The sequence below is a fragment of the Condylura cristata genome, unplaced genomic scaffold (assembly GCF_000260355.1).
Source record: "Condylura cristata isolate star-nosed mole 26May11 unplaced genomic scaffold, ConCri1.0 scaffold00026, whole genome shotgun sequence".
NCBI lineage: Eukaryota > Metazoa > Chordata > Mammalia > Eulipotyphla > Talpidae > Condylura > Condylura cristata.
Genome location: NW_004567127.1, coordinates 1,768,431 through 1,779,400, shown reverse-complemented (window position 1 = coordinate 1,779,400; position 10,970 = coordinate 1,768,431). Strand labels below are relative to the sequence as shown.

The 10,970-nt window shown below is 63.5% G+C and overlaps 1 protein-coding gene across 1 annotated transcript; it reads right to left on the bottom strand.

The window, feature by feature from the left end:
• ACP6 (acid phosphatase 6, lysophosphatidic) lies at window positions 1-8,307 on the bottom strand (the record flags this gene model as incomplete). The annotated part of the gene is made up of 9 exons (XM_012730010.1): window positions 1-87; window positions 484-649; window positions 1,646-1,741; window positions 3,338-3,438; window positions 4,343-4,475; window positions 5,120-5,207; window positions 7,587-7,663; window positions 7,966-8,096; window positions 8,170-8,307. Coding segments are annotated over 9 exons (1,017 nt in total), but the record flags the coding sequence as incomplete, so codon positions are not given.
• Window positions 8,308-10,970: the final 2,663 nt, after the last annotated feature.

Sequence of the window (10,970 nt, the reverse complement as noted above, 5' to 3'; positions counted from 1 at the left end):
CTCTGGGCTCACCGAGTACAGTGCCAAGGTGTTCAGGAACGCGTCCAGCGGACAGAGCCGGTCGGCGCAACCCCTGGGCAGCTGCTCCTGAGGAAGGGACAGGACTCAGCCGGCCTCACGACCCGACCCCGCCGTGCCCCAGCGCTGAGAAGCCTGGCCAGTGTGTGTGTCCATGCCACGGCCGAGGCCCATGCCCGGTCAGCTCCCGGATCAGAGCAACAGGCGCCGCTCGTCAAAGCCCACCGGGCTAGGAGCTGGCGCGTCCTCGGGCTCTGACCGCCACCTGCACGCGGCCCAGGCACGGGGACGCTGGCCGCACCGGAGCCTCCGAGGCCTCTCATTAGCCTTCAGAACAGGCCTCTGAGTCAGGACGGGCGTGCTGACGGACACTGGGCCCTGGCGGCCAGGGCCTAGCACAGAAGGGGGCCCAGCCCAGCTGCCCCGCGTCCTGCCCTGACCGCGCGGGGGCGGGCGCCTCCGTACCTCCCCGCTGTAGTAGAGCCGCACGAACCACTCCTGGGTCTCCCTGTGCTGGTACAGCTCCAGGGTCAGGTCCGCGGCAAAGGGGGGCCACTTGTTGTCAAAAATCCCCAAGGCGAGTAAGAGCGGCATGAGCGTCACGTCGTGAGCGGCGTACAGGTACAGCTTTCTGCGAGGGGAAGCGTTTTCCTATAAGCCCTTAGCTCAGGTCCCGGGTTGCGCTGGCCCCTCTCGGGGAGCAGCAGCACTTACTTGCCTCAGGAACGAGGTGACGCCTCGGAAATTCCTTACCCCCGCCCAGGGTTTCATGGGAGCCCCCAACCCCTCCAGCCCTGGCCACTGGCAGCGCCCTGGCCTCCAGGCCCACCCACTCCCCTGTGATTTCAAAGAGGGCGCAGCGCGGAGCCTAGGCCCTCTGCCCCTCCCGGGCGCCGCGGCCGGGCACGGTCCTGCTCGGCGGGGTGTAGCGGGGTGGATGAAGCCAACTCTCCTTGTGGGGGCAACTTGCATTTGGGGGAATTAAGATCACAACAAATAAGCTTGCTTGGCCCTCAACTCGTCCTCCCTATGGCTCTAGTTAGTTACAAAGAGGCCATTTTAATCTGTATCTGCCTGACCCGTCACCTCTCTCGAGAAGGACCGAGGACGTCACACGGACCAGCCCGGCGACCTGAGAAGCAGCTGGCAGTCGCTGCCTGGCGCAGGCCAGCAGGAGTATGCCCAGGACGGTGGCCTGAGGGGCGGGGGCGGGCATGTGTGCTTCACAGCTCCACCCAGAGCCCAGAGCGGTCCTTTCCCACACTGGCTTGAGTTTCCACCTCTGTCTCAAGAAGGCAAAGGGGGGGAGGATCGGTCCCCCAGGAGCTTGTGAAATTGCAGACGCTGCCTCTAACCTGCCTAGCGGAGGTCACACGAGATCACACCTCTGAACGAGGCCGCCGGGCAGCAACTGCCCTTGTCCGGGCTGTGACGGCATCATACCAGGATGATGAGTTTCCCACCCTGACCCGTGCTCAGTTAGTTAAGAAAGAGGAAATAAATCTAGGGTTCTTTTTGCTAAAACAAAATTCCAGAACAAGGCAGACGGGGCATCGAGGGAGCTGAAGTGTCAGAGGCCCGAGCGCCCCCACCCCCATGCTGCAAAGTGGGGCTGCTGCCCAGCTACCTGGCCGAGCCGGGCGGGGCGGCGGGGTCCACGGACCTGAGCAGGTTGCCCTCCAGCAGGTGCAGGAACAGGCCCACCGACATCTGCAGGCTCTCCCTGCGGCGAGGAGAGGTACAGTGCAAGCCCGGTGATTAGCAGGGGAGCAGTGGGCGCGGGCGTGGGGAACACAGGGCGCAGCTGCTGCTGCTCCCCAGGACCCAGGGCAGAGCCGAGAAAAGACAAGCGAAGCCCACGGGAGGGCGCGGGTGCGGGGAGAGGCCCTGGGTCCTGCCTGCAGCGGGAGGCGCCGAAGACTCCGGCCACCCGCCGGCCAGACCCGCAGCGGAAGCCCCAGCGGGGGTGGGAGGGGCCGGGAGGGGGCTGTGGTCAGCTGTGGGGTTGAGAAGGAGGGTCCAGGAGTAAAGGGCAGAGTTGGGGGACAGGGTGGAACGACTCCCAGGGATTCCAGGCCACACCTGCTGCCCGGCTGCCCCCGGCACACGGGAAGTTCACGTAGGACATTGCTCCTGTGGCTCGCACTCATCTACAGGAGCAATGTCCTACGTGAACTTCCCGTGTGGGCCTTAGTTCCAGAGGACGTTTCTTCTAGAGCCTGGCAAGCCCAGGCAGCGCCCCAGGCTGGCGCCCCCAGGCAGCCACCACAGGTGACCCTCGCCGCGGGCAGCAGAGCAGGCACCTGGGGGCTGGCCTTCTCGCCTCTGGTATCTCCCAGAACGCGGGCACTCGCAAAGGGAGCGGGTGGCCACGACGGCTCAGACCCTCGGCCCCCTGGCTGGGCCGCGCAACTGGCCACCTGCACAGAGCCAAGCATGAGGGCAGCAGAGACGCCAAAAGGCTGCGTGCAGGCCGAGCCAGGCCGGACAGCGCTGAGGCGGCGCCCACTGTCCCGGAGGGGAGGGCGGTTTACGAGACCAGGGCTCACTGGAACGGGACGGAGAACGGACCGGGTCTCGTAGAAACGCTTCACCCGGGAAAGCAAAGGCCACACGGACTGTGCGACCCGTGCACCCGCCTGTTTCGTGAACGCCCGCGCCCGGCACACAGAGGCTCGGGCGACAGCCGCGAATACCCGGGCAGTCCCCGGGCGCGGTCATAGGCAGGCGGCAGGGCCGGAAGCCTCCAGATGCCCAGGCCAGAGCCCCGTGGGCGCCCTGACTCCGAACGAGAAACAGCCAGAGCCGCTCAAGCTACCAGACCTGGCCTCCGCTGGGCCTCGTCCTAGCCACTTGCCCAGGGCGCCTCTGCGGAGCCTGTCTGAGCCCCGGGAGCTGTAATCTGGGAGGGGACCCCCCACGTGGTCAGGAGACAGAGCCCCAGGCCGCTGAGCCAGGGGAGACCTGGGTCAGCCCCGGGGCTGCGACCCCCCTTCCCGGCCTGGGCCAGGCGCGGGTCTCAGGCCCTGGCTCTCCACACAGCAAGCCAGATCTGGCCGCACCAGGGATCACGGCACCGCCCCGCAGACACGGCACGTGACTCGTTAGCTGCAGCAAGAGGGGCCAGCTCAGCGCCCCCAAGCCCCCGGAACTCCAGCAAAAGGAAAGAGTGACTGAGAGGCAGCCAGGGAGCAGAGCCCCCGGGAAGCAGGGGTCACCAGCCCGGGAGCGCGGGAGCCGGGTCTGAGCCGCCGCCAGGCCAGCAGGATGGGCGGTCAGCAGGCCAGAGGCCCCGTGCCCACGCCGAGGCGGCCCTCACCCGTCTTCCCCTTGCAGGAGGTACAAGGCCGTGTCCACCGCTCTCTGCTCGATCATCCCGGCAAACCGTCTCAGCGTGGGGCAGCCCGGGAGGCCGTGTGCCTGCAGGGACCCGGGGTGAGCGCCATGTCCCCGGCGGCCGGGGCAGGCAGAGGGGCAGCTTCCGGAGCCTTTCCTGCCTGTCTTCCTGGTGGGGTGGACACAAGCCCTCAACCACCTACATCCCCACGTCTGCCTGAAGCTATCCCTAGAGATCGGGGGCCAGGAGACCCCCGCCTATGCGAAAACAAAACGCATCTTGTGTTTTTCTGAACTCAGCAGTGTAATCGTCCGCCGGCCTGTCCTGCTCCCCACTCTGTCTCTGTGAAGCCTCTCACCATCCCTGCACCTCTGGCCTGTACCCCAGTTCTGTCTGCATAAATAAATCTTTAGGAAAAAAAAAAAAAAGGTGAGTAAAATACCAGGCCAGGAGTTCATGAGCTTCTGTCTGGTCTTCATTTACCCCAAATGATGCACAGAAAGGGGCCGCAGAAGCGCGTTCCAGAGACTCTGGTCTGATAACCGCACCCCGACTCGCACGCTCACGGGCCCTCGCGGCCCTCGGGCGCAGGCAGTGGTTTACGGACGTGGGTGCCTGACTTTCCAATCTAGAATTTCCATCGTGCGGTCTCCAGTGTGTATTAGGTTAAAAAAGATTTTATGCTAAATGAATTCGGGAATAAAGCAGACCTAGCGATTAGCCAGCTTTCCTCTCTAGAGGTCTCCCTGGCCCCGTAACTCACTGCTGTGCAGAGGGACGCCCCGAAGCCGACACGCCACAACCCCTCCCGTCACCTACCCACTGGGGCGTCCTGGGGGTGTGCTAAGGGCCCGGGGGCCCCGGTGTGCCCACCGCTTCCACATGGACCCTCTGCAGGCCCACGCTGCCTGCAGGCAGGTCTCATCCACAGCTCTCCGCCCTCCAACTCAACGGCCTGCCCCGGCCCGAGAAGGACAGTCCCCGCACCTGCTCGGCAGCCATGTTGTCAAAGAGGTTGAAGAAATCGACTCTGTCGCTGTCGGCAATGCCCAGTCCTTCTTTCACCTTTTTCAAATCTTCTGAGATTCCTGGCTGCGAAGAGGCAGCCTCTTTCCGGCCTCTGACAAAGAAGAAAAAGCTACCTGGCGTACCTTGCGCATCACCCGGAATCGCGTTTAATCCCGGTGACTCACTAGCCCTGCGGGCTGATGCCCATCTTACAGGTGAGTACCTAAGGCCCTAGGAGGTCAGTGACTGGTGACAGCACATTAGGGCGTGCCAGGCCTGGCAGAAAAGCTTTTCCTCTGTTACATTAGAAGCCAGGCCGTGGCCCATGTGGCCGGGAACGTCCTCTCCTGCCCGTGAAGCCCTCGCCGCCCAGTCACGCACCCCGGGGCGCCCGAGGACGTGAGCACCGTCAGCCCACCGGCCCCCCACAGGGCAGCGTGGAGGACAAGGGAGTCTGTCTCCCGCTTGCTCCTCTGGATCTGCGCGTTGACGCCCACTCAACCTGTCCGCACCTCCACCTGCCTGCGCTGAGGGCCCAGGACTAAGAGGCGAAGGCCAAGGGCAAAGCCGGCAGCCGCTCTCCAGCCCGAGCCTGAGCTGCCACTGTGAGCGGGGCCCCCTCGCTGCCTGGCAGCAGCTGCGTGCCCCGAGCTCACGCCCCACGCGCCGGCAGTGACCTGGGCCGGCCCCAAGTCAGGCTAAGCCAGCACAGGTGCATGAAGGCGCTGCCCCATGGGCCGGGCTCCGAGCAGTTACCTGGTTATTTCCCGTAGACTCCTGCAGTTTTGGTAATTGGGGTACAACACCTCAGAGCTCGCCTCATCGGTGTGGATGATGACAGGCCCTGGAGGGGAGGCAGGAAACGGGGCGGCTCAGGCTTCCCAAGGCCTGCCGCTCCCGTGCGCACAGGGCCCCCAGGGCAGGTCCGCAGGCTGCTCCTCAGGCCAGCGCCCATCAGCATCGTGTCCAGCACAGCCCGCGGGCCACACCTGGACGGGAGCAGGAAGCGCCAGGCGCTTCCCTGGCCCAGGAGGGAGCACCCCCACCAAGCGGGAGCACCCCCACCAGGGCGCGGCCAGCGCCGGGCATCACCCTAACAAAGACCAGCGGACGAGCTTCCCGGAGTCCAGTCCTATCGGCCAATATGGTGCTTCCAGGGCAATCTGGGAAAGCGGCCCAAGGCCTCTCAGGTTGGACTGCCCCTCCCCACGCCTGCCTGAGCTTTGCTCCGGCCAGAGACGGCGAGGGCGGCGGCAGCCACCCCACAGGGCTCCCGCCTGCCCTGCTGAGGCAGAGACATAGCCTCGGCCAGCGGCAGCTGCGATGGGGTCATCGCTGGGCTGGTTCGTGGGCTCCGTCAGAGGGCGGCTGTTCCCTAGCAGCTGACGGCAGAGCCTGGAACCCAGACAGTCGCCCACAGCAACGTCGCTGGAATCGGAGAACCCAGACCCACTTCCTCGGTCTGTCGGGAGATGAGCCTGGAAGGCCTGGGGCGCCCCTGAGGGGACACGCCTTCCTGGGGTTCAGGCCGCCCGCGCACGGAGGGGCTGGCTCACAGCGGCACTTTCGGGCAGTGTAAGCCCCCTGCCCGCATCAGATAGGTAACGCAAGGTGGCAGAGACTCCGGGGGCCCAGCGCACTCACTCGCGTGCCCCGCCCCTCCCTCCTTCTCGGCAGTCCCGGGGTCCCCCTGAAGAGCTGGGATTGCGCGAGGACTCCATGCGAAGAGCAGGCGGGCGGGCAGAGCCCCTCACACCCCCCAGACAGGCCGTCCCGTCCCAGGAGCAGCTGGGCAGGCAGGGGAGAGCTGTGAGGCCAGAGAGTCGGACCCAGCCCGCCCCTTGCAGCGTGTCGGGGGCCCCCGGAGGCCCGGCTCTCCCATCGGGGACCTGGGGAAACAGCGCCAGCACAGGGCTCAACACGGCCTCGCTGCCGGCCTCTGACGCGGCCCAAGGTGACTCCACTGCTGTCTGAGCCTGGGCCTGCGCTTGGGGCAGCCAAGGCCCGTTTCGGTGGGCGCAAATTTACGTGGGCTGAAAGAGACCGGGGAGCGCCAGGCCAGCGCTCCCCGCAGCGGAGTCTCTGCGGCTTTCCCAGGGCCCCCAGGCTTCTCGAGGGCTCCCCTCCGAAGCAGCCCAGACGCCTCCTCTTCACCAGCGCAGCCCCTCTGGCGCTCCCTGCCAGCCCACTGGCCAAGGCCTCAGGGACAGACGTCCCGCCGGAGGCCCAGGACCGTGGCACCCCGAGCCGGGCAGCCCTGCCCGCGGCTGGCGTTGGCCCCGGCCTCCCTGCTGGGGACCTGGGCCACTGCTGCCTGAGGCGTCCCTGCAGGCCAGGCTGCTGCGGTAAACACCTTTGGGCCGGCCACGACCTGGCGATCCTGAGGACAGCGGCTCTCAGCAGCTGGAGGAGGACGGGCTTTCCGGGTCAGGCGCCCCGGGTTACCCCTGAGCCCCCGCTCCCGGGGAGTGAGGGGCGGCCTGGCCCGTTGCTTCATGGAATTTCGCCTCCCTGTTTACAGTTAGCAGGAACTTGGGCCAGAATTAGCAGCAGGCCCCACACCAGCTGAGGTGGAGGCCAATCTCCGGCCGGGCAGTTCTGCTCTTTCACGTGATTTCTGACAGATCGGGGCTCCCTTGGACACCGTGAGGGCAGCCGGGAGCCCCCACTTGAGCATGCGGACACTGGAGCTCTGAAACTCGGAGCGGCCGTTGAATGCAATTTGAATGAAGTACTGATGGCAGACGCAGCTCCCTGGGAGGGTCGAGGGCCTCGGCCAGGGCCCACGAGGGAAAATGACGCTAGGTCCTCGGTGACGGAGGCCGGGCCTCGGGGAGCAGCCACCGGCCGGTGCGTGCACGTCCAGTCGACCGACCTCAGCCAGGAAGCTGAGCAGAAAACCCCAGTGCCTCTGTGATGCCGGGACACCCCGAGGCCAGGGCAGCAGCGGCTGGCGGGGTGTGCCCGCCTCCTTTCTTTCAGCAGTGTTGCCCGAAGCCAAAAGCCCCCAAGGTGGGGGGGCACACAGTGGCCAGGGCCCCACTGGCCGGAGGAGGGCAAGCGGCGGGCAGGAGGCCAGGAGGGCCGTTCCCGCTCACGCCCGGAGGCCAGGGGAGCGGGCTGGGGAGGCAGGGAGAGGCAGCAGGGACGGGGAGGCCTGGGGGGTGGGGGCGAGGCACAAAGCTCCCTAGCGGGGGGCTGACTTTCACACCCCAAGTCTAACCTTTTGGATGTTGGAAAAGGCCAGCCAGCAAACACCGGGTAGACTCCAGGTTCCGATATATGTTAGTGGAACGGACGCTGGAGGGAGAGAGGGGGCGAGACAGCGACACCGTGAGAGGAAACGGTGGTTGTTTGTCCCCGTTTCACCCCGCAGAGCAGCTGAGAGGGTGTCACGCCTGTGCGAGGCGCCGGCCGGCCAAGGGCACTGTCCCGGTGAAGGCTGCCTCGGGCACCGGCTGCTCAGAGCACCCGCCCTTCCAAGCGCAACTGCTCCAAACTAGCAGGCAAAGAGGGGAACCATCTGGGGTGCAGGGGCGGGAAAGGTTTCCCGGGGCTCAAGACCGTCAGATGGGCGCAACGGTCACTCCTCAGACACTCACAAGACCTCCAGGGGGTTGTAGGTGGGAGACAGGAAGGAGACGTCCTCCACATAGCTCTTCCTCAGCCTCTGGCCCAGGGCAAACATCTGCTGCATGCCCACCCTGGTCAGCTGTCCAGCGAAGATGCCCCCCTGCGGCGGCGAGAGGCGAGGGGAGAGTGAGGGCCAGGGGGCCAGGCCCTCGCCCAGCCGGGGTGTGGCTCACCTGCAGCACAGTGCTTTGATACTGCGCGTCGTAGGGCGAGTGAGGTCTCGGGCCCCCCGTGAGACTGCTGACCGTGTAGTCAAAGCGGGTGTGGGGGGGGACGTCTAGAAGCCGCGGACTCCACTCCACCTGCTTTGACCACAAAAGCCCGAAACATTATTTGGAAAGTTCGGGACACTGACAGCATTAGTAACTACGGCGCTGACAAACGCGGCCCCTCCTGCCCCCTCCTGCGGGCCCCTCCAGAGGGGCTCTAGACCCGGGCAGCTGGCGGGCCTCAGCGGTCCCTTTGGGGCGACCCTGTTGGCTGGGCATCTACCCACGAGCGGGGGTCCCTGTGGCATGGCATGTGGAAGATCCTTTATTCTTGCCCTTTCTCTCCATCACGCGCTAAGGTGACTAGTTCCTTGCCATTAAGGGTCTGACACCCCTGAGTATGGCTTCTCTCCATGCAGCGGACAGCAGAACTTACTTACAGTGGGCAGGTTTGGGGGTCCTGAGGTGCCCCTCACCCTGTAACAAGGGCACTGGCATGGAGAAGGACAGACTTTAGTGGTGGCCTTGATGTAATATATACACATGCTGATTCTCAATGATGTACCCTAATGGTGTAAAATGACGTTTTTCAATTTAAAAAGGAAACGAGAAAAAGTGGTCACTACTAGGAAAGCAGGGTGGATGAGGAGACTGTTACAACGACGCCCCCTCCAGGGGACCCTCAGTCAGACCAGCCAGGGGCTTACTCTGTCGGATACCCCATTAGCCTTCTGGCCTTGACCTTGGTCCTCTGCACTGGCAGGTGATCCTGACGGAGAATGTCAACAATTACATCAGTTCCTATTTTATAAAGGCCTTTGCTTACTGCTACTAAAATTTAAATTTTAAAATTCAACAAATAAGTCTTCTAATCCCGCAGACCAGCTTTTCATCAAGATGGGCCCCAAACTCCACCCGCCTGCTGCTCCCCATTTCTCTCCCTATACTGCACCAAACGGCATTGCTGTGGAAAACAGTCACTCCCAAAGGTGGTTCTCTTATCTTACTATCAGAGTGCAAAACCTGTTAGCTTAGGCAAAGGCCTGCGACAGGCCCCACCCTCTGGCTCCCACAATCCAGGCGCACACAACTCCCCATTAATCATTAATTGAGCCGAACCACCTCCAGCGCGTCAGTCGCTTTCCCCAAGGTTTCAGGTGAGCACCCTTCCGTCCACTCTGCTGGCCAGTTGACAACTCAGGCCTCTCCCCTCCCCAAGATCAGTCACCTTCCTCCGGCCTCCACTCCTACCTGCCCAAAGCTCTCTCCAAGCTTAATGACAGTGGTTGCTTACCTGAATCCCTGCAGCCCCACAATCAAAGTACAGTTACCTCAACTTCCAGTGGCTTCATTTTGTTTTAAAACTAACACTTGAGAATCCCTGCAGTGTTGATGACACGCCCTGTAGCCAATTTCCTCCAGGGGTCGCTTCCCCACCAACAAGCAATTCCTGCACTCCAGGGGGGCCGGCATCCTAAATTCAGCTCCATTCTGACACGTCTCCCAGAGTCCACGGGTACAGGGTTCAGTTTTCCAGGACCAACGTGCACTAGTCACCAGCCAGGCAAGAGCATGCATCTCAGCAGCCTGCCATAGACCAGAGGTCCCCAAGAACACGCCCGTCCACGCTCACACTTCAGGTGCGGGCCACAAACCCCAGACCTTTAGGTGAGCTCTGGGCAAGGTTCCCGGTGCAGCGGGATTCTCTCCACTTTGCAAAAGTCCCCAGTGTGAGGCATTAAACTCTCCCCACTGCATGGCTTCCCTTTCCAGGACTTAGCACCCTGAATGGTGCCCCATTCCCACCTCATGATCAGCCATTAACTGGCTTGGCAGGCCTCAGAGACTTCTTTATCTGAGGTGGTCATTGCAGAGAAGTCACCCTTCTGGGAAGGCCTGGGGGTGGGGGGTGCCTTGACTCTACCTGGCCCTTGACTCTACCTGGCTTGCCGCACCTCCAGGACCTGGAGCTGGGACTCCCATACTCGCTCCCACTCCCTCGCCCCTTCCCAAGCCCCAGCACCCCAGTCCCTGGGAGCCAGCTGTTGAGGGGTGCCTACCGCCATCTCCAATAGAACTACTTCACGTAAAGACCATTCTTGTGCCCCAGAGCTTTTGCACGAGCAAAAGACCCTGTTTGGCTGGTGACGCCAGGACACCCCAAGGACACCCCATTCAGGTGCAGTTCTTTGCTGGAGAGGCTTAGAGACCCAGGAAGGCCACTGCTCCCTGGCCCGGGCTAAAGGACACAAATCAACGGCTGCAAGAGCTCCCCCGGGCAGCTGGGGTGAAGCTGCGCACACACCCCCAAATCTTCACCTGTGCACCGCCCTCCCCTGTCTGCAGCCTCTTGCTCTGGGCTCTCAGGAGCTGGGAGACTTACTGCACAGGGCTGCGTGGTTAGGTCGGACCTGGGCAACAGAACTCCTCCTGTAGCCCCCACGCCCAGGAAATCAGGCCCAGACTGAAAATGCCACCGTCCTGTCACATGGTTTCCAGCCCACCAGCGGGTTTCCAAAAGTCACCTGCATGAACACAAGGGCCACCTTTAACGCTGCCACCACAAGAAATTCCAAGGGGTGCTACCAGCCAGGAACTGTGACTCAAGACCGAATGTGCGTGAGAAAAAAAGCTGGGTCGCCAGGAGGCGACCTAGGGGTGACCTAGGGGTCACAAGACCTCAGCGCCCCTTTACTGTGCTTATCTGAGTGGTCCCAGAACACCCCCGGAGAGTGCCGCCGAGAGCCCCCCCCTTCCACAGGGGC